This window comes from Leiobunum rupestre, chromosome 2 (genome assembly GCF_980474605.1).
Source record: "Leiobunum rupestre chromosome 2, qqLeiRupe1.1.hap1, whole genome shotgun sequence".
Taxonomy (NCBI): domain Eukaryota; kingdom Metazoa; phylum Arthropoda; class Arachnida; order Opiliones; family Sclerosomatidae; genus Leiobunum; species Leiobunum rupestre.
The window spans coordinates 65,370,372-65,397,675 of NC_143385.1; the positions used below are offsets into that span (position 1 = coordinate 65,370,372).

Here is a 27,304-nt window from a genome sequence, read left to right on the forward strand (position 1 = left end):
CTTATAAATATTAAATGAAGAAAAAGAGACGGGTTTTTTACGTGAAGGCGCCATATTAGAATACATAGTTTTGAAGGCTGTAGAGGTGCTTATAGCGTTTTGACGCGTATATAATGTCTCTCTTAAAATTAATAAATCTTATAATAATGTTTTAATTCAGGATAAAAAAAGCTGTACACTTATTGGGCCCTGATACGCGATACAAAAGATATTATAACGCACGAAACAAAAGAAACTATTTACATTAATATTAAATGATATAATGATAGGGCCAGGAAAACGAAAATGAAAAAAACAAATTTCACAAAAAAAAAAGATACATATGAAGCGACAGTAATAAAATAAAAAAAAGGCTAATAGTAAGTAATGCTGAAATGAACAACAGGTCAGACCCAGTTTTTATATGTATCTAATCGACACTTGAATGCCGATGCGGAGGATTTGGTCTTAACGGCAGCCGGGAGATCATTCCAAAATGTAACAACCCGTTGAGTGAAGAAAACCCGCCTAGCTACTCCGTTGCACCACTTTTTACGGATTGTGGGAGCCTTTCGGCCCTCCCACTTGATGTCGAAGAAGTCAACTGCTGTAACATCATACAGGCCATAAATTATTTTGAAGGTGTCAACTAAGTCGGCGCGAAGACGTCTGTCCTTAAGGGACAGAAGACCCAACCTTTTTAATCTTTCATCATATGGTAAGGTTCTGAACCCTGAAACTAGCTTCGTGGCCTTTCTTTGCACCCTTTCCAGCTTCTCAATGTCTTTGACCAGGTGGGGGGACCAAATGCTGGAACAGTAGTCTTAGTGAGGGCGAATGTAGACACTGTACAGGATTTTGAAAGATTTGACACTAAAATGTTTAATAGTTTTAATAATTATTTTCCTTTGGTTTTAATCCCGGGGTTCTGCATAAGTCGACCTTTGCGGCTTTGTAGATAACTTCACTAAAGAAATGATGAAAATTTTTGTTTCCTTTTCATAAACGGCCATAAAGTGAAAAATGTACAAAAAGCTAAACTGTTTTGACAGAAATAAATGCGCCTTATACACCAAAAATCTGTACGATATTTAATGAAGTGAACCCAGCTTAATTTGTAACCATAAAATTCAATTTATATTTAAACTATTAATTTGTTAATTAACTAAACACATTGACATTATAATTTAAATTTGCTAAAGGATGTCTGCAAGCTATGAAAACTTAAAATGTGTATTAAATAATTGACTTTAGTACAAAAATTTTATTCAAAAGTTACAAAATTGTAAAGAGCTTCTTACAAGAAAAAACTATAGTAAAAATCTTTAAAACGGTCTTAAAAATTTAAAATCCATTTTCTCTAAATTGTACAAAATATGTTATCGCATTTCGTATTATAGCAATGGGAAAGTTAAATTCTTAAGGCACAGAAATCTTTGGAAGCCCGTAGTGGTCAACATTATTGATTTTTGGAATAACGTTTGGAAATATTAAATAAATGCACTTTAAATTACACTCTGGCTACAGTATTTGAAATACTGTTAGTTTAGTAATTAATTTTTATTTTTTGTTAATTGAGCTCACTTATAAAATTTTATTATTAAAATAGAAATGTAAGCTGAAAAAAATACTAATCTCTAAAACCTTTGGCATAAGTTAATACTAAAATTTTTAAAAAATATTCAAAATAAATAAGTGTTTGTTTTTTTTTAACCAAAATAATATGGAATGTTAATTTTTATTAACACAAAATCCAAAATATATAGATAAACGCAAAACGAGTTAAAGCCTTTCTTTGACTGGACTAAATATCACTAAATGTTAGAATGTTACTTTATGAAAATAGTATTATAAAAATATGAGATTTGTGACCTTCTGAGTTATCTTAGCTTTGTTAAAATTAAATATCTCAAACGTTACTAGACTTTCGTGTCTTTAGTAGCTTAGCAACCTCACCAACAACTTCTCGATAGTGAACGGAGTCCATATTCTTAGAGAGCAGATAAATAACTAGCCAATCGCTTAATTTGCATCTATTTGTGATAATTCTCAAATGAGTTTTGTTGGCAAGACGGGCTCTTGAATACAGGGATAATAGTCTTAAAGGAGGTAGTAAAACGTAGCATACTCTGTAGAGGCAAACACCGACTGTCAATAGTGCCAAGAAAATGAACCAAAACCATAGGAAAACGTATATTTTTTCATTAATTATGTTAACTGGCAAGATGCAAAGACTGTCTATCTTTTTAATATCGCCTGATGGTCCAAAGAAATGAAACATACATTTTGTCATTCTTGGAAAGATGCGGATCATAGGATCATAACGTAGGGCACTGTCCCATTCGGTAAATGAAACCACCTGTTAAATTTTTACCATTTTAGTACATTTATTCAAGAATTATCTTACCAAAGTTAGAAAATCTTAAACAGGGCTGCCACAAAATTTTGAGATTCAAATTCCCTGACTATTCCCAGTTTTCCCTGACCATTTTAAGAGATTTTACCAGACTTTTTAAGGCCAAATTTTTATTTTATATTTGACTTTTATCAGAAGTTAATAAATTTTAATGAACTTATATTTCAGTAAAAAGGTTATTGCAATGTTGAAAAAATTAGCCAAACTTTCAAGGAAATAAATGATAATCATAGAATTTGTCATAGATCTGGAAAATAACCTTAAAAAAGTGCCAAGATAAAATTTCATTTCCTGACTTTTTAGGTCCATTCTTAAATTCCCTGACTTTTCCCTGATGTGTGGCAACCCTGTTAAAAGAAAGACCAACAAAATGGGGGGGGGGGGGTGTGCGCGGAATAAGGTTTTTTATGGCAGGGGCGGTAGGGCGACAACCTTTCGGCCCTTTTTCCCAAAAATATGATTTTAACGTGGACAAAACTACATGTGATTATATATTTTTCTCTCTCCAAAAATATGATTTTGAATGCTAACAGACTAGTGGAGGAAATGGTTAAAAAATTAGGTTAATTTTACGGATGATTTTTGTTTTTGAGGGGAAATACAATATTTTATGGGATATTTTGGTACTCTGATTCAGGAACTCTAGATAAATTTCAAATTTGAATTATTTTGCTTTCTGGGTCTTAGAGCTTCAATTTCTAAAGGTGTTTAAAATAAAATAATTGTACTTCGGAGGTAATATTGATTAAATGGTAACATTTCAAAATATGGTTATTTAAATTTAGTTCCGGCCACAATTTTAATAAACGTATCATTTTTTTGTGGCAGGAACTAAATTTTAACAGCAATATTTTGGAAAAGGTGCCATTTAATCAATATTATCTCCGAAGTACAAATATTTAATTTTAAACGCCTCTAGGAATTGAAGCTCTAAGACCCAGAAAGCAAAGACAATTCAAACTTGAAATTTAACTAGAGTTCCTCAATTCGAGTACCAAAATATCCCATAAAAATTGGTATTTACCCTCAAAAGCCAAAAATCATCCGTAAAATAAACCAGTTTGTTTAACCATTTCTGTCGTGAGTCCGTTAGCATTCAAAATCATATTTTTGGAGAGAAAATAATATATTATCACATCTAGTTTTGTCGAAACAATTAAAAAATGGTCGGCGCGTGTTCATTAACATTCAAAATCATATTTTTGGGAAAAAAGACAGAAACACAATTAGTTTTCTATCAGCCATAATTGTTTTGCTAAAAGCAGTTTTCTCATCAATTTGATGGTCTTTCTTTACTCGTTCTTCGTTCACTTTGCATAATGATCTTAACTAAAAGTGACCAAAGCTGGACGTATATTTAACTTACATCAATGCCATAAGTTGTAAAATGTCCACCAAGAAACTTGTCCATTAGAAACATTTGTCCGATAACGTTTATCAAATTGAGAAACTCTGCCACAATGTAACCATAAAAATATACTGAGCTGGAATTATTCATGTTACTAGCTAAATAATCCGCCAGTAGCCTTTTATTCGTTTCACGAGCTTGGGGATCTATTATTGGCAAGTTGAGGTTCATAACTAAGTGACGTATACGGCCTCCTTCGATAGCTTTCCAAAAATAATGGGGAATGTAAAACAAGATTGCCTGAAATGTAACGAGAAATATTTATGAGGATAAAATGTGAAACAAAATAATGTAATTAAGAAATTACCTGGAAAAATAGTGTGAAACAGACCCATTGATAATACGCGTGGAAGACTTTGGTATCCTTTTTTTCAGTTTTCTTAACTCCAGGGTACGGTACATCTTCTCCAACATTTAGCGTCCAAGCTTCCTCAATACTAAATGTCGTGTGAATCCAGCAGAACGTATCCAATAACTTGCTATCCAAGGTATCTTTGTGCACAATACAGTCAATTGGGTCTCCAATAAACTGTTTGGCAGTAACTAAAATGCTGCACGCTATTAGAATAGCCGTCGTAACTTTGTAATGTAGCCGGAAAATGCTATTATCCACAATGATATCGTTCCTTTTAAGGCACCCTTTAAGCGATTCCAATAATTTGTACATTTTATCGGTGGGAATTGATACTTTTGAAGATTATTAAATTGATTTTTTTGTTCATTTACTCATGTGGGTCAAGCTCATCGCGAAATGCTTTGTCATAATGGTATCGTATACCGTAAACCCGATTGTAGAGTAGACCAATTAAACGTTTTTGTGATTGCGTCCTTCAGCATTGGACATGCTTGGCTTACTTTAGACACCTGCCTTCTCACGTTTGCTCCAATCCTTTAACAGGATGTTTATTTAGTGGGAATGAATCGCATGGATGATCTCAATCCTACATATAGAATCATAGGAACAGGTTCTATGAGGAAAAAAAAAGGTTTTAAAAAGCAGATGCCTTTCCAGTTTCAAATAACGAACCGCCACCGGATTCCCCTTATCAATGTAATTAACCCACATCATAGGGGTTAGCAATTATTCCTCTCATTATATCCGCCCCCTTTCCGAAAAGTAATTAGACTTTACCGGGAGGGGGGGGGTGACCCCCCCTTAATCCAAATTAATCAGCGTTTTTTAACCCTTTGTGGAAACCCACACAATGACACGTCATGTGACATATTACCGAATTCTATCATACTTTAAAGGAAATTTAGAGTCAATATATTATAAAGTTAACGTGAAATATGTTCAAAATGAAAGTTTTAAATGTTGTAATAAGATTAAACCAACTTACAATTCCCGCGAAACAAACTGTCAATGAAATGTGCGCCGTCGACTCCCTTACGTAAATGCGTAATTTCTAATTTTAGAACAACATTGGCGCAAATGAGGTTCCTAGCATTGAGTTGGGAATATAGGACTTCTAGAGCCAACATTTTTATTTATGGCTGGGGGCACTTTCTTGAAAACATGTACGAATCAAAACAGTTATCAGTAGCCGGTGGCGTCATCTATCGCAAGTTAGCGGTGATAATAATTTAAGCCAGTTACGCTATCTACCAATAGCGTGAAACGAGTATAAGCAGACGACATTTAAAAAAATTCATTTTCTTTGAAAGATAGGTAACGCCATCGACTAATGATAACTGTTTAGGATCATACATGAGAACCCCAGCCACAGCACATATAAATTGTGCCCTAGAAGTACTATATTCTCAACTCAATGGTTCCTAGTTTCTTCCGTCGGATGGCGTTAAATTCGTGTTCCTGCCCGGTCAAAGTCGGGAAGGTCGAAATTATTTATCCGATCGTGGTAATACTTAGATTTCGTACGCGTTTCAAGTTACGAAATAAAACTTAAAATGCTTTCACGACTTTCTCCAGCTCTAAAAATGGGTATAATTTGAGTTTATATTTATTTACACTCAAAATTAATGGGTTAAATCTCAATAATTGTGCTCTTTAAGCCTTGGTAAAATTTTGGCCTGAGAGCCTTTGCAGGCATATTTGATGATAGTAATTCCGATTTAGAGGGAGTGTTAAAATGTATGCGTTACTAAATATTACTTCTATAATTAGGCTCTTCTACCCTCAAAATATTTTCTTCAGCAACAAATAGTTTGAGGTAGGACTTCGATTTATTATACATTTTCTCTTAATTGATCACTGATATAATAACGTTGCATTGCAGAGTGGCAACTGCCTCTAGCTCAGCACTGGCTAAATTAACATTACCCGATAACTTTCCACTCAAAAAGGAAGGCCCAGAGAGAGATTTGGTTAACTTTCCACGACCAAAAATGCCGGAATATGGTGGCAAAGTTCGAATGGGTTTTGTACCCGAGGAATATTTTGAGGTTAATATCCCCATGTTATAGGATTAGCCAAAGGCTTTCTATATGTTCATGACATAAATTCTTTACAATAATAGTTTTTCTACAAAAAAACTGGAGTTACTGGGCCATACGTGTTTGCATCTGGTGTTATAACCTATCTTTTAAGCAAAGAAATATTTGTTATTGAGCACGAATTCTGGAATGGTGTATCTTTATTCATTATGATTTGGTTCGTTGTTAAGAAGTTCGGACCCAAAGTGGCTGCTTATCTTGACAAGGAAAGCGAGGTTAGTATCTCACTCAATTAAATTAAATATTTGAAAAAGGCCAGTTTGAAGCAAGATTTAATTATCATTTGCAGGACTATATGGCGGGATTGACTGAACCGCAAAAACACTCTGTTTCTGCTTTTGAGAAATTAATTGAGGATGAAAAAAAATCCCAGTGGCAAGCTGAGGGTCAAGTAGTCTTATTTGAGGCCAAGAAAGAGAATATTGCTTTACAACTCGAAGCGGAGTATAGAAAAAGGCTTGTAACTGCCTACGAAGAAGTCAAAAAACGATTGGTATGTTCCTTGTTCATTCGTAAAGTTGTGGCTTCATTGCTATCAGCTCAATCCTGGCTTGTGGCATTGGGTAAAAACTTCGAAAACAAAACTCTTTATGCTTTGAGTTTGCAAGTTCTCTGTCCACTGGTTAAAAGGTTTTTTACTAAGTTCTTAGTTTTTCCCTTTCCATCAAAAACTTGTTGAGGTTAACCATAATAAGGAGTGTAGGGATCTTTTTGTTTTGCGTGGCATCAATGACTTGCCACCACGGTCCTAGGCAGTATAATCCGTTACCCTGGAGTAAGGCCATTAAAAGTTAATTGTTGATTTAGGCTTACGTTGGTAACTTGGGTATTAAGCTAGCTGATTATTATTAAAATTAATACTATTATTTGTTTTGCAGGACTATCAACTTATGATTACCAATGCTAAACGACAAACAGAACATAACCATATGGTTAACTGGATTAGCGAGCATGTCATGAAGAGCATTACGACTCAACAGGAAAGCGAAGCTTTGAAACAGTGCATTTCTGACTTGAAAACACTGGCTGCTAGGGCTTAGAACTACAAAGGTAATAAATTAGGAAATCTTTTTATGTACATATGATTGGAATTAGAAAACCTCCAGATTGCTGTAACTGGCCAATTTCAATATGGGATAAAATAAATTAAGAATTTGTCCGTTTCCGATGTTGTTTTTCAATGTGTTTTCCTATTTGGTTTTTATTTAAAGCAACCATTGCCTCTATCATTGCCACCCGTATTATGAAACTACCTCTGTTATTAGAGATGGCTATGAATCTTTCCAATTCGGATTCTTCGAAAAACGCGACTTTATTGGGGAGTGTGGTGCCATCTATTTATGTCAAAGGAAGCTCAAATTTAAAATCGTCGAATGTCAACATCATCACAGAGCCATTGTAGAGTATTATAGTTAGACAACTGATACTCTTATTTAATGGGCTTTAACTAAATTATATATCCAATTTAAAAATATTGTTTCTAATTGCTGTAATTAGTGACCAATTTACCATCGATCCAATCAACACGAGCGGTACCTTTAAGTACCGCCTTTTTTATTTCGACGCTAGCGACATCTATTGAAAAAAGAGCAATTCAACTGAAAAACTAGAGATTATTTTTACTTTGAAATCAAAATTATGTTAGTTTAGTAATCAGTGGTTTTCAACCATTATTTTCCGCGGAATCCTTCGCTATTAAATTAAACTAGGCGGACAAGGCCGTAATATTAGTTCCACATCGATGAGGGAAAATTAATTTTTCTCTAAGCCTTGGCGCGTGTCAAAAGGGTTAAGCTTCTTTATCTGTATTCCAGTTTGAGCTCCGTATCTCATATCCAATAGGAACTACGAAGAAAATTCGCAAACTAACCCTTCAGCTTCTTAACTGTATTAAAAGTTTGAGCCCCGTATCTCAAATCCAATCCAAACTACGAAGAAAATTCGTGTAGGATCTATAAGCCTTGGCGAATCTTAATATGGTTAAGCATAGTGCCAAACGTAATCACCTTTACCTATATTCAAAGTTTAAGCCCCGTATCTCAAATCCAATAGGAACTATGAAGAAAATTAATTTTGTCTAAGCCTTGGCGCGTGTCAAAAGGGTTAAGCATAGCGTTAGACTTCAGCTTCTTTATCTGTATTCTAAGTTTGGGTCCCGTATCTCAAATCCAATAGAAACTAATCTATTAATAACGCTTTCTCCGGGAGATTTTTGGGAACTTTCGTCCTCTGCGTAAATCAACGCTCAAAACCGGAAAAGGGAATTTATTCAATGGGCAACGGTTTTGCCATGGCAACGAAAAATGTTTTTGACAACATAAAATAACATGGGTTTTTCAGCGATTTCTCTGTGAAAAAGTTTTAAAAAATTGATCAAAATGTGACCAATTTTGATTTTTTTCGTCAATTTTTATCAATTCTTTTATAATTTTGGTATTTTAATTTTTTTTTTTTTCAATTTTGTAAAATGTTTCACAGGGGGACCCTTGGAATCGTTCAGAATCCCATGTTATTTTCAATGAGAAAATTCCCATTTGTTGTTGTCAAAAACATTTTTCGTTGCCATGGCAAAACGGTTGCCCATTGAATAAATTCCCTTTAGGAGTTTTCATTTAGAATTTTTCAAGTTACATGAAGGTCTACCAATGCCCCTAGTTTGAACAAAATCGGTGTGTAACACCTCGTTATGTCTCCTTGTTAGTATAGCTTATTTGTTAAAAGATTCACGGCCCATCGGTTAGCATTCTACGTTCGCGCGTCGCTAGTTCGGGCTCACTATCAATAGAGTTTTCTTGCCAAGATTTTTACACCAATACTTCATTATTCATTATTTCTTTTCTAACAAATAATTATTCGATTAATTTTCGTACGTGGAATTATTAATTATTCAATATTTTATGAGCTATAATAAAATAAAACATACCATAAAAGAAATCAGAATATATTTGATTAACCGTTTCCAGGCCCGGACTGGCCATAGGGCAGATCGGGCAAATTCCCGATGGGCCGGTCTGGGCAAATTCTTGGTGGGCCGATCTGGGCCAATTCTTGGTGGGCCGATCTGGGCCGTCTAGCCAGCGTCTAGTAGGGGCCGGCGTCTCTACAATGCCCGAGCCGATTTTAGGTGCCAGTCCGAGCCTGACCGTTTCTTTAAATCCCACATTCAACACTCGCTGATAGGAAAGAAACAGTCACACCATAACCGATCATTTTTCGAATGATTCATTCTGGCAAATTGACGCTGGTGCCAATGGCTCTTAATAAAAATCAGTGGGCTCTTAAAATAAATCATTCGAACGGGGGGTTGCGGGCCACCGGGGCTCTCAATTTAATTAAAAAATAATTATTAAACATTTTACGGAAATTTCTGGAACATATTGATTTGTACGCCGTTTTTGAAACTCTGTTTTCCTACCCTATACGAGAACGGGATCTAGCGTTACAAATGATTGTGTGATATTATAATATACTTGCTTGTTTTAAAGTTAAAAATGTTATGTAAGTAACGTAACCAATTTTTATTTTCCTATTTTCCCTACCTAATTTCAAATTTTTTCCCCTAATCCCCCCCCCCCCCCCCCCCCGCTTGGGCCAGTGGCTCTCAATAAAAATAAACTAACTATTTCCAAGTCTGTTGGGGAGCATCCCGAATCTTGGCAAGAAAACTCTATTGATAGTGAGCCTGGACTAGCGACGCGCGAACGTAGAACGCTAACCGATGGGCCGTGAATTCTTTTAACAAATAGACTATACTAAGTTTCATCTACTTTTGACCGCTGATATTGGACAAACTATAGGAGCTAGAGAAAAATGGCAATGGACAATTTTGCTCCTTTGATCAAGCTCAACAACATGTTTCAATTTGAAAAAAATCTGTCGAAAGCCAAATCCCATAGAAGAAGTGCGATGTCCTTTTCTCAATTTTAACCAAATTTGGATAAAGTTTACCCAAACTTGATGAATTTCACCCAAAATAGTTCAAATTTACCATTTTAGTTGAAATATGAAACCGAGAAAATCCCATGCTTTTTTAAATGTAGATTTTTTCATTTAAATTGGTCAAAAACATTTTCGGTTGCCATAGCAAAACGGAAGCCCAGCGTAACTTTTCCCTTGGTAAAAATTCATGTTACCCCAAGGTCTACATACCCCCGAGTTTCAACAAAATCGGTGATTAACACCTCGGGTACACTCCTCGTCAGTTCGGTAATAATTAGAGTGCGTAAATCAACGCTCAAAATCGGAAAAGGGGAGATGTAGCGCCCCCCGTTTAATTTACAGAGTTGAAACTTGCACACACTGTAGAGGTATAGCACTTATAAAGATTAAAAAATAATCGAAATTTAAAACTCAAACAGATCCAAAATTATAAGACTGCGTATTTTTAAAAACGTTTTTAAGTGGGGGTCGGATGAAAGGGGCTCATAAATCGCCGCTAACTACTTTTAACCAGCGAAACCTGGTTGCGCAGATAGAGAAAAACCTATTCATTATGCCTGGAGAATACGTCATTGTTATGTCTCTTCGTTAAAAAGATATGGAAGGTGTTGTAAATGTGGACGCCAGCAACGGCGACGACGACGACGACGACGACACTTCACAAAATTCCAACGAAAACAATAGTCCCACTAAAAACCGCGGAACCCCTAAAATTTTAAGAATTAAATAACATCCCGGGGGCTAGTGGACAAAGCTACCCGCGTTTCGAAAACAAATTTTTTAAAGCCAAAACAACCCAAATATCAAATTTATATTTTTTTAATTATTAAGAAATAAAGGATGCGGATGGGAGGAGCTTAGTTACTAGGACGTCTCAAAACCCGGAGCCGGCATTCTCGACAAAGACTTGAGCGGAGCGTGGGCGCTACGATAATCGTGAATTACGGAGTTGTCGAAGAGTTGAAAGCCTAATGAGCGGGGAAATAGTGGTGAAATGTGGTCACCGTATAGTAGAGGTGGAGGAATCTGGCGGCGATGGTATTTCCATAGAAGCCGTAGAATGCCTAAATAATATTATAAATAATGTTTGTAAATAATGTCTTGATAATAAAACGTAATTAGCATAAAAGCAATAAGAAGTGTATTTATTGAACCAACTTAAAAACAAGCAGTTTATTAGTCCAATCTTTTTTATAATTTATAATAAGTGCACTCTTTATTTTTCGCTTAAATTATATCCTGTCCCCCTCTCTTTTCTTGTCCCCCCCCCCTCTCTCGCGGCGAAGGTCTCCCTCTCTTCCCGACATTACCGCGAATTGCCCTCTCTCTTCTCCGTCTCGTTCAGAGTCCCTTTCTCTTCTCCCCCAAGTGCGACACACGCACATACACACACACACACAGCCAACTTTCCCATTGAAGTCACCACAGTGAGAACTCCACTCACTCGCTTCGCTCGTTCGCTCCGCTCAATTATGACATTGGACACGTGCCGCCGCTCAAAAATTTGAAACTTGACCAACTTTCAGTAGGCATATTAGTAATAAATTCCTTTATTTATGATTATTAAGTAATTTTGCTCAAGTACACGTAATTCTAAGAATCACAACAGGATCGCCACAAAATATTCAGATTAAAATTCCCTGACCATTTTAAGAGATTTTTGAGCCAAAATTTTTAATTTATATTTTACATTTATCAGAAGTTAATAAATTTAAAGGAACTTATATTGCAGTTAAAGGCTTATTGCAATGTTGAAAAAATTAGCCAAACTTACCAGGAAATAAATGATAATCATAGAATTTGTCATAGATTTATAGTAAAATTACCTTCAAAAAAGGTCAAGATAAAATTTAATTCCCTGACTTTTACCTGACGTTTGGCAACCATAGAGATAGAAAAGAAATAGAGGGAAGATTACCTAGTTAAGGCACCCCTGTTTTTGACCGGGAAAATTAATCCCCCCCCCCCCCCCACGCATGTATGAAAGCGGAGATGGGCAGAATTTGCAACGCCATCTATCCTTCCTTTGTTTACATCAAATGACAGTTGATTTTCAAAAAGGCATAATGTATTTCATTTCACCGCGCGTCAATGGCGCCACGTAATCTGCCCATCTCATGGCTTCCTACATTGGCGAAAAGGGGGTCAGCACTCGTTGTCAACTTCGCCAGATACAATAGTGCCTCTATTTCTTTTCTATCTCTATGGTGGCAACCATAGAAATCGGATAACAAACCTAGGAGGATGAATATTCCTAGAACAAACTAGAACGATTTTTCAAATTTCGTCGCGTGGTCCGCTTAGAAAAATTTGAAGAAGCCTACCTTTGGCCCATGCTTTTCGTTTGGCTGGCAACGAAAGTTACGCCATCAGTGCCAAACTGGTGAACTAACACTCTATTTCGCCTAAGATTAAATGGCCGACTTTAGCTCGCCGCTAACGCGGTTTTTTGACATCTTTAAAGCGACTTATGTTTAATTAAAGTTGAAGAATGGCTCAAAATAGAGAAATTAAATCGTGTAAGAGTAAATGCACAAAATAAAACATCTTTTCATAGGTTAGTGTTAGAAATAGTTATCTTTTTACCATAATTTCCAATCGCTAAGAACGCACTTGAAAACGCGTTTCTTTAAAATCATAGAAAGCTAGTTTTTTTTTAATAAAAAATGAATAATGGTTCAAAATTGCGTTATTAAATATTTTAGGAGTAATTACTAAAACAAAAACATATCTTTTCACAGGTTACTGTTAGAAATAGATGTTTTACGCGCAATAGTTATGGGGGAAACCGGTGCACAGTAATGGTTTATCTCGAATATCTACGTTAGTATTGTATGTACGGCTATAAACCCAATTACGAACATTAGGGGCCGGCTATTTCCTACAAAAAATATTCTATTAACATTTTACATACGAGCAATCGTGGTGTCGTATTCGCGGTTTTAACGTTGTACCCGAAACGCGTCTCACAATTTGGCGCCTTCGTTGACTTAAAACGCGTCCGCCGCTCTTCATGTAACCGCGTTTAAAATTTACCACCCAGCTAACTCTTGTTATTTTTGCAATAAATCGCTTGAAAATGAAGCTATTGTGAAGGTTGTGTGAGATAAAATGATGGGAAAGTCGGAATAATGGGTCACTTCAATTTAAGTTCATATTGACTGCCGTAAGGATTAAATCGACAAGACCAGTATCAATGCTTTAAAAAGAATACACGACACCGATGAGACTGTTCGACATGTAGAACGCGAGCGAATCCAACGTATAATAAATTATATTTAATACTTTAAATTAGTATATACATTGTGTATTATTTCAATGCTAAATGTATACCTCAGAGCCAGCGTGTCAGAATTTATAGCCCGGTGTACCTAGTAACAGAGACCATACCACCGGAGGCCTATCATCATAGTGCCCTACGCCAGCGTCCACCTAGCCCGGACAGGTGACAAATCCAGCTAGTCTCCTGATTGGCTTAAGGGATTATGTAAAGCATAGAAAGGCACCGCCCATCTTAGCCCCAGATGGTAGAAAGGGTAATGATATAAGAACTACTTAATTTACTGTTGGAAAAATAGAGTCAATACCTAAAACAGATATATTACTTTCTTTTATTTTCAATTTTGATAAAAGATGTATTCACATTTCTATTTAGCGTTTATTTTTCTTTAATATAGTTTCTGTTATTTTTATCAAACTTTAACATGCATTTAAAAACATATTCAGCTCCGCTCCCCTACGTTCGGACTCTCCTATTGGCTGGGCAATATTCCGCATACTCCTCCCAGGAGCAACCTGCATGTCCATGGCAGCATTCCTCAATAATGCCGCGTTTCGCCGTCACTTGACTACTTTCTCTCGTGCGCTTTAATCGGCTCGGGACTACTCCGCCCAAGAAATTAAACGCCTTTGTGGCCGGGATAAACGGGTACATTCCTAAGAATAAAACAACGGTAATTGTTAGTTCAACGTGTTCCGTAGGTAGGCTATAACCTGGAAAAATTGTTGTTAGAAATAAACCTCAATGGACGCTTCAATAAAAGATACTCGGTTTCTACTCCCCTCTCCAAATTCTTCTGGAAAGGAGCTATTTCCGGTCGGTCGGTTAAACGGTTAGAATGGCTAGCCACAAAGTCATGAGAATTTTGCGTCAGATAAGAAACGCGTCGACTCACGCTTATAAGGAACATACTAATGTTTATTTTCGATAATATATTTTAAGGTAACATATATAATGTTTTTAAAACTAAGTAGATAATATTATTATTATTATCATCCTCTTATGGGATAAATAATTAAAATTATATGCAATATTTTTATAATACCAGGCAATTTTAAAGCTTCTCATGGAGGCAGAGTTAATTCATTTCGTATAAAATTATCTTTTGGAAAAAGATGAAAACTCATTCCTTTAGAACTAAACATATTACTTTTGCGGTACGGTATGCAACAAGTGTTTCCTTTTAACCAGGTAACTTTTTTGGCATGTTAAGGCTTAGCAAAAAACTGATGTTACGTTCGAGAAAGTTTCCAGCTTTCTAATATTTCACCAAGCACTATATAAATAATAACTTATGAGTCCTGGCTGTCGGAAATATTACTTCTTGGCAATTTCTGGGAAGATGTTTTATTAAAGCACCTATAGACGGTTCAAAAATAAACAAGCTCGCCAGTCCACTTCCCAAAGGAAGGGTTTGTTTGAAAATGGTGAGGAAAATGTGATGTAAATCCGACGCTAGTGCCACCTATGGCCAAAAAAAAATTTATTTTCAAGGTTTTTTCCGTTAAAATTCGATCTTTGAAAGTTGGTCAGCGCAGCGTCTGCTAAAACAAATCCAAAGACTTAGAGCTTTTTGAAACGTTAATTTTGGCTTAGTTTAAAATTAGACTTTCAACGTTAATCAAAATAAAGCTATTATTACTTTTTAACTGATAATAATAATAATAATAATCAGCTAGGCTAATACCCAAGGCACCACCTTAGGCCTAAGTCATCAAGCGACTTTTGAAGCCATTAATTCAGGTGGCCGGGTTACAATGCGTAGGAGGGTGGTGACAAGCCCTGCATGCCACGCGTTCGAGCCAACAGCTCCCTACACTAACTATTACATGGTGTTTTCTGTCTATTTCAGTTTATTTAAAATAATGATCGATAATCCATTGAAGTTTCCAAACAAATATAAGAGATCCAAGATACGATCTTGAATATGTTTTGAAGGGCAGCCATGTTTAATGAAATAAAAATCGTAAATGCGCATGCGTGTACTACGATCTAAAGCAAACCAATCACGGTGTCCCTTCCCCGAGCGCTCTAGACCCAGTTTTCATCGGTTATAATATTTGAATGGTTTTTTTTATTCGTCTATTAAACCCTTTAATTATTACATTAGATGGTTTCTTTTCACTGTTCCGAGATTTCGGAGTAGGGTAGGAAGAGTAACGCATTGACGTGATTTTACTCCGATTCTGTGGTAATTAACGAATAGTTTGAGCACGGCGAAGTTTGATCACGCGCTGTTCGCGCTACAGCGGCCATCTCATTCGTTGACGTTTCTGTGTTAACCTATGTGCAAAAGATGTGTATGACGTGAGCGCCCCTAGCGGATTATTATTTTTACATTGAAGTCAATATAACAACCGAGCGTGGCACTGAACTCCTACACGTTATGACCAGTGACCCCTTAGATTATGAATTATTAAACTGGTAATTATTACCAGTGTCCCCCTAGCTTATGAATTATTGAACTGGTCTCATATAAAATGTTCTAATGTCATTTTATAAGCCTAAAAAACCATATACATGTTTAGAAGTTAGATTATGTTGGTAACATTAATTTTAAACGTATTCAGAATAGTTAACTTTATTTTATGAGTATCACAAGAATAGTAGATTTAAGATTTTGTATAATGCTTATGTCCGTCCTCATCTCGACTATTGCTCGAGCATTTGGTCTCCTCACCTTGTTAAAGACGTTGATAGATTGGAACGGGTGCAGAGGAAAGCCACGAAACTTGTCCCGGGTTTGCGTACCCTCCCCTATCCTAACCGCCTTAAGCGCCTGGGCCTTTTGTCCCTTTCTGATCGCCGCCTTCGAACTGACCTCATTGAAACTTTTAAGATTGTCCATGGTTTCTATGACTTGACGGCCGACCAGTTCTTTACAATTAAGGGTTGGTTTTCACTAGCGCAAAACCGTCGTGACGGCGGGCGTGAACGCAAAAATTTTCTATTAGGCCTAACGAGGATTTCAAAAGTTAGCGCCCGCCGTCACGGCGGTTTTGCCTTAGTGTAAACCAGCCTTAAGTGGTCTGGTCAAAAGCACCAACCCTGTACAAAATCAGGTGCAGTTGTTTAACCAGACGGGTCTTTTTCACTCAACGTATTATAAACCACTGGAATGAGCTCCCCTCTGCCGTCAAAACTAAATCCTCGGTTGGTTCTTTTAAATCACGTTTGGACAAGTTTCGGGGCTGGACCTTCTAGTCATTCCCCATTTCCCCCAGTAAATATCTGATTTAGTTTTATATTATTGTATAGTGTGTTGTATTATGTACCGCTTAATCTCTTTAGCTTCCCCAAATCACCTGTTCTTGTCTGTACAAAATTTTTATACTGTTCCACTTAATTTTCATATTATCCCCTTTGTTTGTTTTTTATCTATATCTCTGTCTTGTGTTGGTAATCTTGTTTTGTATTATTTTGTTTTATGTTAATATTGTTTTTGAATGCTTGATGTACGTAATATAAGTGCGTACTCGGGAGCCCAATAAGTGTATTTCACTTTCTCTATCCTGACAATAAAAAAGTATTAAGTATTAGTACTATATACTACTATCTCATCTAAGACTACTGCCATAGCCTAGAAGACCCTCGGAAAAGCGAGACTCGAGGATTGCAAGTTTGAGGCTTTGAGGCCAGAGGGGGCTTCGACAGTTTGACTCATTCGAGGGATGCGAGCGAGGTACTCTGCAATGGCTCGACGTGCGACGGTAGTACGCGGTACATAGAAATCCGGTGAATAAGGAAATCAAAATTGATAGAAACTTTGAATTAATAAACTGGTCATCTCCTATTATTTAATATTATTTCGAATTAATAAACTGGACACGGTGACCAGTGACCCCCCAAATTTTGAATAAATAAACTGGTCTGAGCCATTAATAAACTTGTCTTTGACCACCTGACCACCGTTATTTCCAAGGCTGCTCTCTGTGGTCTCATCCCCAGAACAGGCAAATCCAACGTTTTAGAGTAAAAATAGTCCGAGAGCAGGCGAAAAGAAACCACCTAGTGAGCATAGGCTTCGTGCGTAGTTTCAATTTTAGTCATAAGTATCGCCGCCTACTGACCAACTTTTAAATTTAATATATGAAAGCTGTCTGCTCGTTCAAAATATATCTGCACAACAGCTGAAAGGTCAACCGAAAAACATAGAAATTCAAAAGCCGTCTGCTATTTCTTCACATATTTAGTTGACGAATATTAAGCCAGATGGCGCTATATTTCCTAAGCTCGAAGCTTATCAGTGTGCGAAATAAGGCGCTATCCCAGGCCAATCGCCAGTTTAAAAATTAGCTGGGTCAGTTTAAAAATTAATGCTTGGGGTGTTATTGGCCCTGGTGACCACTTAATTAATTCAAAGTTTTTTCCCTTCAAGATTTTAGTTCATTAAAAAAAGTTCTATATTAATCCCTAAAATTGTTGGGTCTTTGCTTCTATGCTTTGTGCTTCACCTTGGGTCAATGGTGTGTATGGGTGGGTGACTGGGTGTCGTGAGTCTGTCCACTCTACACTCTACACACAGTATAGACCTTTTGCGGCGTCTGTAATTGAAACTCGTAAAAATGTTCTGGTAGCCCTGTTGATGAAAAGCTGTTTTCCATACAGTATCTACTATCCTACTGTTAATTCTATTAGTTTAAAAAAATAGCTGTAGCGTGGGAGATCACTTTTAGGGCTTTGTGATTTACCATTCATTTCCTTAGTATTTAAGAGAACACAAATATTAAAGGTAAGCTTCATTAGTTTTATGTTTTATGAGTTAAAAGCTTTCAAGGATCAAAATTAGGAAAAGTACACGGGATAAAATGGCAAGGCTTAGAATCTACAATCGCTTACGTGGTCTCTATGTCTCTGCTACAATGTAATCAGCTGGGATTCCTTCCCCTGGGAAGAAATATTCTTTTTTTTCATCCTACTGAAAGATCCTACTAAAGGTGATATGGGGGGGGGGGGTTACCCGGTTACCCATAGTAGGGGGGGCTGTAACGGGGGAAATAATAAAAATGGTAGCCCCCCGTCGAAAGCGCCGAAAATTATCTATAGAAGAAGCGAATTTATCAGTTAGCAAAAAGAAATATATACAGTCATCAATATTGCCACTCCTTGGCATTTCTCCCAAGATCTTGGAATTTTGAGATCGATCTTGGCACCTGGGTATTAATGTTCAATACCATGGAATTTTACCTAGGAATTTTTTTCTGTTCTAGGACCATTTATTCTCCCTAGGATTTTCTTTGCGAAAACGTTATTTTTTTAAATTTTGAATCAAAATAAAAAAAATAAATAAGTGGAAATAATAAAAAACAATTGAGCTAACTTATTTAAAAAACTATGTATCTTCTTAAGATTTGTGTACAAAGTTACGTGGTTTTCGAAATAAGGCCATAGATATATGAACTATGAATAAGGCAGCGTGATGTCTTTATAAGGAACGTCGTCGTTGTTGATATGTGGCGCTGACCACTGTCGACTGTAACTTCCAACCAATTTAAGTTGAGCTTCTATGTCACTAACGTCAGTCAGTCAGTACATTGCTGCGATATCTGTTACTTAATTGCAAGAAGAAAAAAATATTCGAGACCGAAACCTATAGTCAATTTGAGCCCACTCCTTTTTACACACAATCCTAAGGATTTGTGTGTATTAGTCTCACGTACAGTGTAGCCGTTGCCGCCGATGCCGCCGATGGCGCCGTGTCACGCATACCTCTTCAACGGTTATAACTAGAAGAGTCAATGATATCTCGTTCAAAAGTACATATATTACCATTGATAGCCTTTCATAAAGTTTTCAAATCGGAGCCCAAGAAGTTGGGAATTTGCCCAATTTACTATTTTCGGTGATTTCCTTTGTGTGGTAGATATTTTGTTTAAAATTAAGTCCGATAACGTTAAAAAAAATATTATTGGATAGGTTAGGATTCAGCGGACCTACGACTTCGGTCATATCAGTAAATATTAAATTTAAGTATAGTTTTCAGCGTAATTTACGGGACCCCAATTTTCGTGGTTTTAGATTTCCGCCTAAAAATCTACATATTTAAGTCCGATTTTCATGAAAGTTATATTTTTGAATAGCTGTGGTTTACATATAACCTAGAATTGTAAAAACGTTCCTTAAATTTAATTCTAAGTAAGGTTTTTTGGGCAGCGTATACGGACCCCCGCAATTTCCAACATTGTAAATCCGCGTGTTAATAGATGCCCGTTTCCCTCTGGCGTTTTTCAAGGCCGTTCAGAGTGGGCCGCGCTTTCAACGTATGACCAGAAGTAACAATTAAGTATGACACTGATCTACCTAGTCTTCGGCGTATGACCAGAAGTAATAAGTGTGACACTCAACGTAACAAATAAGTGTGATCAGAAGTAACAAATAAGTGTGATCCAAAGTAACAAATAAGTGTGATAAGAAGTAACAAATAAGTATGAAACTAATCGAACTAGTCTTTGTCGTAAAACTAGAAGAAATAAGTGTGACACTCAACGGCTGACTAGTAGTAACAAATAATTGTTATCAGAAGTAAAAAATAAGAGTGACACTGATCGAAGGAATCTTCGATGCTTTCAAAGTATGACTAGAAGTAACAAATAAGTGTAAATTTGTATATATGTGTGACCGTGGATATATTTTGGTTGTGATAACGGCGCTGCAGGTTGCTGTGAATAGCTCAAACAAACTTAACACATTAGGAGGATTGTGTGTATTCTGACCGTCGTACGTCTTGTTTATTAAACACGGCGACCTGTATAAAACAAAATTTCCACGCTTAATTTTCGTTTCTGCTTTAAAATTTCCCGCTTGGCATTTCTTTGAGCTCGATCTTGGCATTTTGTAAATCACAGAGTGGCAAACCGACAGTCACTCTCTCAGTACTAGTCAGTAGGCTTGTTCGAGTCGGGTCTTGCTGCCTTTGACTGTATTAGCTTTAATACACCTCATTACAATGCGTTCCATTTGTGATAGTAGTGATTTTTTTAAATTTAACATTGCTCAATAAAGATGTTTCTACATATTGCTTAAGCAGATTTTTAGTTCTTTATTTAACACTCCAAAATTTTGAAATACCCATAATAACTAACCTACTAAGCCTATGCCCTAGCACATATTGTCAAGAATAGATAATTTGACCATAAATTATGAAAGCCTGATGATGAAGGTTAAAAATGGTAAGTGGACAGTTTTTAATTAAATTACCTAGGCTCTACTGGCCACAGGTCCAGTTTAAAAAAATTACTTATTTCTCAGCCTGAAGCCTATCGTTGTTCAGCAAAGAATCTAGAGATAGACTAACGAGGAGACTACCCGAGTTGATAATCACCGATTTTGTTGAAACTAGGTGGGTATGTAGACCTTATGGTAACATGAAACTTCTCCAAGGGAAAAGTTGCAATGGGCATTAGTTTTGCCATGGCAACCGAAAATGTTTTTGACAACACAGTACGTCTATTTTCGCATTGAAAATAACATGGGAATCTAAGCGCTTCTAAGGGTCCCCCCCTGTGAAAAATTTCAAAACCAAAAAATTATATCAAAATTGACCAATGAAATTAATTTTATGATATTTTGATGAATTTTGGTCAATTTGATCAAAATTGATCAGAATCGGTAAAAATGGAGAAGAGCGAAATATAAAAATAAAAAGTTGTATTTACCAACTAATCGCCAAATCGACGGTAATAAATGAATTTTATGAAAATTAATAAAATAGAATTTAGTTGTTTGAATTTGATCAAAATTAATAATTTTAATTAGAATTATTATTATTATTTTTTAGAAGTGCTCAGATTCCCATGTAATTTTCAATGGGAAAATGTACATACTGTGTTGTCAAAAACATTTTCGGTTTCCATGGCAAAACTAATGCCCATTGCAACTTTTCCCTTGGTGAAATTTCTTGTTACCATAAGGTCTACATATCCACCTAGTTTCAACAAAATCGGTGATTATCATCTCGGGTAGTCTCCTCGTTAGTGTAATTACAAAATTTCGTCTGCTGTGATAGTAGTTTGAATTTCATTTATATTTTATACTAATCTAGCAGTGGCATCCGCTTATTTAATGTAAACTTTAATTCTGGCGAAGCACATAGGTCATACTTTCATGAGAGACTTGGTTTCTATGGCAAACGAGTCAAAACAAAGTCGAAACAATGGTGTTCAGCTTTGAAATGATGTACTGTCGTTGCTATGTTAACGGAAAATGAACGCACTCTTACCAATTTCTTTTGAGCCTTCTTTGGTTGGGACGTTCTTTTTGCTTAGTTTGTAAATGTCTTTTTCGCACACCCAGTCCATATGAACTAGCAAGTCCTGATAACACCGACGGTGTTTCTCTATGTGCCATAACGCCCTCCAATCAGCGTCGCCCCTGAAAAAAAAACAAAATGGAGATCGTGAGCAGGGTTGGACATAAGGCACTAGTCGACACGGCATTTGACTTCTAAAATAAATGCTCTGACTACTAAAATTAATCGAAATCTGGGGCTCACTAGTCAATTTGACTAGTGAAAAATTTACCTAAATATTCAAAAATAATAGCGAATATGGCGTATCATAAATTCATCATTCATCAATCCCATTTTTTTTTAAATCACGACACGCTTGTAGATAATCAAGAGTCCAGAGAGTCCACTGCACCTCATACAAGTTCTGATTCAGAATCTCAATCTCAAATTAATGCGTCATTTGATGATATTATCAACGAACATATTTTAAACTATTCAAAGACTCTAAGTCGTGAAAAAAATTGTGATCGATCTCTGATGATGATCTGCAAAGCGGCTCGAAAGATATAAGACCCTAGTACCACTAGGTATATTAAAAATATATATGCAAATCTAACGAAGTTTTTCCATTAAAATTCATAAATTACAACTAGCATATAGACTGCAAAACCACACTTTCTTTCAACTAATACATTCATGGTAACCTCGTATTTTGATTTTAGTTTTGATTTCAATTTTTATCAAAAATTTACTTATTTTTAGTCAGGTAGAATCATAGAAATCTCATAGGTAACTAGAATGCTGCCGCCTACGGCCGAGCTTGACGCCAGTTCGCCTTGAACCTTCAGCCAATGAGAGGCCGTAGAGTGGTTCCGCCAAGGAGGATAATAATCCTCCTTGGATCCGCTACTATAGCGGGAGATAGGTGACGTCATTCTCTCTAGTGACATTAAATTCTTGGCAGAACCACTCTTTGAGCTCTGATTGGCTGAGATCTGGCTATCGTCTGCCACGGCGTTTGGCCCATTTGCCAGTTACACGGCAGCATTCTAGTTACCTATGAGATTTCTATGGGTAGAATCACTACGTGGAGCGCGCCCATATCTGTTTCAATTTGTAGACGAAACATTTGCTGGCAAATGTTTTAATAGACTAATCTTAATTTTTAACGAACGATTAAGTGCGCGAACTTTCAAATTGATAAAGAAAATTGTTCAATCGATTAAAAATTGCAAACATCATTTGTCTGCTTATTTATTGTCTCCAAATCAATAGAAAGAAGTATATTATATCTTTTCATTATCACTTTAAACCCTAAAGCATGATTTAAATAATTAATAAAATATTAATACCGTTTAAGGCATAACACCGTGATAATTTGTTCACACATTTAATTATCTTTTCAAACGGTAACAAACCAAAGTTTAATTTTATATCAAGTTTAACTCATAATTCAAATCATATAAACGTATATTGAACTAAAAGTACCTATAATGTTTTAGCTCAAACAGCTAAAATAACAAATTAGGTTAGAAAACAAGCTGGTGAAATCAAATTACATTTTTTTGTGTCCTTAAATAATCGCAGTACAAAAGCCCATATCGCGATTTTAAATTATATTTCTTAATTCGCGACCGAAACGATTCTAGATGGCGTAACGGCGCTAGCTTCTCCGAGGTAGCGCATATGATTTAGAAGTAATATTTCCGAGAGCCAGGACCCGCAAGGTATTGTTTATATAGTGCTTGTGGAAGTCGCGGTGGAAGTAATGGAAACTTTTCACCTGCAAACAGAACGTCGTGTTTTTGCAAAGTCTTAATATGTCAAAAAAGCTACCTGGTTAAAAGGGAACGCTTGTTACTGCCGTAAAGGTGAGAAATTTCCATTATTTTAACAAGCACTATATAAACAGTGACTTGCAGATCCTGGCTCTCGAAAATATTACTTCTTGGCGATTTCTTGGGAAGATGATTTACTGGAACTAAATTAAAAGAAGCCGATAACTAAATACCCGAAGTCCTAGTCCTACCAGACTTTCCCGAAAGTCGGAAACGTAGAAATTATATAAAAAAACGTGAAAAATAAATATTTTTTGCTTTTTCTTTTACTGGTATTTTTTCCTGAGCTGAACTTAAGTTGTCGTAATAAATAAGTAAGTATTTATTCCATTTATGACCAAAAATTAAATGGCCGCCATCTAGTATAACTAAAACCATTAAAATCAAACCCTTAAAGGCCGACTACATAGTTATTTGGTTTACTCTGTTTCTCACTGTAAGCTGGCTCGCTGCAAGACACATATGCTATCCAAGCAGCCAACTACCAGTGAAAGGCAGAGTTAACCGAATAATTATGTAATCGCCTTTTAATTAAGGGCTTATCTCAATATGTTTGTTTCCATGTAAGAAATTCGGCGTATTCAGGGTAAATATTAAATAATATAACGATATGATGTCGGTATCGGTTACTAATTTCGGAATTCTAAAATATAGATTTTTCCTGATTCATGGGAAAAAAGCTACTCATACCGATAAAGACGAATCAGAAATACGGTGTAAATGGCACAGCTAGCCCTGAACTAATGTTCTTTCTAAATATCAGTATCGGTACCAATTTGCCATATCGGTACAAACATTAATTTCGGTATCGGTACCGATTTGCCATATCGGTAAAAACATTGATATCGGTATCGGTATCGATTTGCCATATCGTTAAAACATTCATATCGGTATCGGTACCAATTTGCCATATCGGTAAAAACATTCATATCGTATTATCGATATCGGTACCAATTTGCCATATCGGTAAAAACAATCATATCGGATTATCGGTATCGGTATCGATTTGCCATATCGTTAAAAACATTCATATCGGTATCGGTACCAATTTGCCATATCGGTAAAAACATTCATATCGTATTATCGATATCGGTACCGATTTGCCATATCGTTAAAACATTCATATCGGTATCGGTACCAATCTGCCATATCGGTAAAAACATTCATATCGTATTATCGATATCGGTACCGATTTGCCATATCGGTAAAAACAATCATATCGGATTATCGGTATCGGTACCGATTTGCCATATCGTTAAAACATTCATATCGGTATCGGTACCAATTTGCCATATCGGTAAAAACATTAATATCGTATTATCGATATCAGTACCGATTTGCCATATCGGTAAAAACAATCATATCGGATTATCGGTATCGGTAAAGATTTGCCATATCGTTAAAAACATTCATATCGGTAAAAACATTCATATCGGATTATCGATATCGGTACCGATTTGCCATATCGGTACAAACATTAATTTTGGTGTCGGTACCAATTTGCCATATCGGTACAAACATTAATTTCGGTGTCGGTACAAATTTGCCATATCGGTAAAAACAATCATATCGGATTATCGGTATCGGTATCGATTTGCCATATCGTTAAAAACATTCATATCGGTATCGGTACCAATTTGCCATATCGGTAAAAACATTCATATCGTATTATCGATATCGGTACCGATTTGCCATTTCGTTAAAAACATTCATATCGGTAAAAACATTCATATCGGATTATCGATATCGGTACCGATTTGCCATATCGGTACAAACATTAATTTTGGTGTCGGTACCAATTTGCCATATCGGTACAAACATTAATTTCGGTGTCGGTACCAATTTGCCATATCGGTAAAAACAATCATATCGGATTATCGGTATCGGTATCGATTTGCCATATCGTTAAAAACATTCATATCGGTATCGGTACCAATTTGCCATATCGGTAAAAACATTCATATCGTATTATCGATATCGGTACCGATTAGCTATATCGGTAAAAACAATCATATCGGATTATCGGTATCGGTACCGATTTGCCATATCGTTAAAAACATTCATATCGGATTACCGATTTGCCATATCTTTAAAAACATTCATATCGGTATCGGTACCGATTTGCCATATCGGTAAAAACATTCATATCGGATTATCGATATCGGTACCGATTTTCCATATCTTTAAAAACATTGATATCGGTGTTGGTACCAATTTGCCATATCGGTAAAACCTTTGATATCGGTATAGGTACCGATTTGCCATATCAGAATTAGTTAAATTACGGATATCAGCCAAGACTAGTAAATATAATAAAAGTATTTTACCTCGTGTTAAAGACGTTTTGCCAAGCCGGGTCGATCTCGGATTCAACGACGCAAATTAACATGCAAAAACACATGAAAGCTCCTACTCTCTTGTAGACGATTACTTCCATAATCATTTTGAATTGTATTTTCTTATGTTATCGAATTTTGGAAATTATTCGCTTCTGTTCTTCATAATACTCGAGTAAGAACCACCGCTTCGGGTCGTTGTGAGCGGCCAAAAGGCTAGCTATAGGCAACGACCGATCTTTATATCTTTGCCCCTCTCCGTTGAGTGGCGCTCTAAGGCGACCCTGTTTGCAGTGTTACCAGTGGCTCGGTGTTCCCGCCTTATTGGTCTTCTTTTAAAGGTACGATGCGAGGGGGAATGTTTTGGGCGAGAGGTGGTTTTTAAGCAGATATAATAAATAATATACAAAAAGTATCTCCTGTTTATTTATAATATTTTATAAATATAAAGAAATAAATAAGTTTATATATATATATATATATATAGCCTTAGACATAACGATTTGTTTCATATTAACCAAGGTCAAACACATCCACTATCCCGTTTGCAAAAAGTATCAATAAGTACTCAAATCAGTTAGACTATTTCGAATTCAATAAATTAAAGTACAATTCTTCAATTATAAAAATATTGTTTCCAAACAAACCCACCGATGTTTTCTGATGTATCTTAAACAACTTTCGATTCGCATTCCATCATCATTGTTTTTATAACTAACCACGTGTAAATAATGTATAGAATGACGAGGCTTAGTAATAAGTAATAATATTTAAGTAATTTTAATCTGGATTAAAATAATGTAATTTAACGATGTGTGATACTATGAAAAGTACAATTTTTTGTATGTTGTATTGCACAATAAACAATATTTCTATTATATTCTACTCTATATATATGTGTCCCCTAGGACATCGACAAATAACATATAACATAGGGACTCATAAGGCAAGCATAGAAATGTTTGTCCTTTTCTGTCTAGCCTAACTCTAGCGCGGCTCTCTGGAGTAAGAAATCTAGGAGACTAGGACAAAGTGGCAACGTACAAACGAGTCAATGAGAAGTCGCTAATAGAGTAATATCGGCGTGACGTATGTCGACGTCACCCATGCTTTTTCTTATAGATAAAAAACTGCCCTCAAAATGTTTTTTGAGTAATTTTGATACAGGATTAATTAATTTTGTGTTAGTAATAATAAATTTGGAATAGTTAGAAAATGAAATGAATCTTTCTAGCCTGGTGTTTAGAATATTGTTTTGATAATTGCTCAAGCACGTATATAAGGGGGGAGGGTTAGGGGGTTTAACCCCCCCCCCCCCCTTAGGACTCGATTCCTTTCTTACGAAAGGAGCGCAACATTAAATTTTTTTAAAAACTTCGTTTGATACACGTGCGGAAATGTCATTGTCACTCGTCCCGAGTCTGGCC

General features: G+C 36.1%; 3 protein-coding genes across 5 annotated transcripts; 1 reads left to right on the top strand and 2 right to left on the bottom strand.

Moving 5' to 3' along the window:
• Positions 1-1,347: 1,347 nt before the first annotated feature.
• On the bottom strand, positions 1,348-5,260 carry LOC149958783 (innexin inx2-like). Of its 3 annotated transcripts, none has more exons than XM_090166179.1 (4): positions 5,144-5,260; positions 4,111-4,771; positions 3,762-4,043; positions 1,348-2,338 (listed from the first exon to the last, which is right to left on the bottom strand). In XM_090166179.1, the coding sequence occupies exons 2-4, from the start codon at positions 4,468-4,470 to the stop codon at positions 1,889-1,891; spliced, it is 1,092 nt and encodes a 363-aa protein (XP_090022305.1). In that variant the 5' UTR covers positions 4,471-4,771; positions 5,144-5,260; the 3' UTR covers positions 1,348-1,888. The 3 variants fall into 3 exon arrangements, with proteins under 3 accessions (XP_090022305.1, XP_090022307.1, XP_090022306.1); XM_090166181.1 differs by lacking the exon at positions 5,144-5,260 and adding an exon at positions 5,033-5,053; XM_090166180.1 differs by lacking the exon at positions 5,144-5,260 and adding an exon at positions 4,868-5,008.
• A 334-nt stretch (positions 5,261-5,594) lies between these two features.
• On the top strand, positions 5,595-7,420 carry ATPsynB (ATP synthase subunit b, mitochondrial). Its single transcript, XM_090165032.1, has 6 exons — positions 5,595-5,745; positions 5,929-5,974; positions 6,041-6,206; positions 6,281-6,472; positions 6,547-6,750; positions 7,136-7,420. Exons 1-6 carry the CDS (start codon positions 5,712-5,714, stop codon positions 7,295-7,297), a joined length of 804 nt encoding a protein of 267 aa, XP_090021158.1. The 5' UTR covers positions 5,595-5,711; the 3' UTR covers positions 7,298-7,420.
• Positions 7,421-13,842: 6,422 nt separating this feature from the next.
• On the bottom strand, positions 13,843-26,141 carry Ilp7 (Insulin-like peptide 7). The gene is made up of 3 exons (XM_090165033.1): positions 25,869-26,141; positions 21,695-21,846; positions 13,843-14,132 (listed from the first exon to the last, which is right to left on the bottom strand). The coding sequence occupies exons 1-3, from the start codon at positions 25,982-25,984 to the stop codon at positions 13,933-13,935; spliced, it is 468 nt and encodes a 155-aa protein (XP_090021159.1). The 5' UTR covers positions 25,985-26,141; the 3' UTR covers positions 13,843-13,932.
• Positions 26,142-27,304: the final 1,163 nt, after the last annotated feature.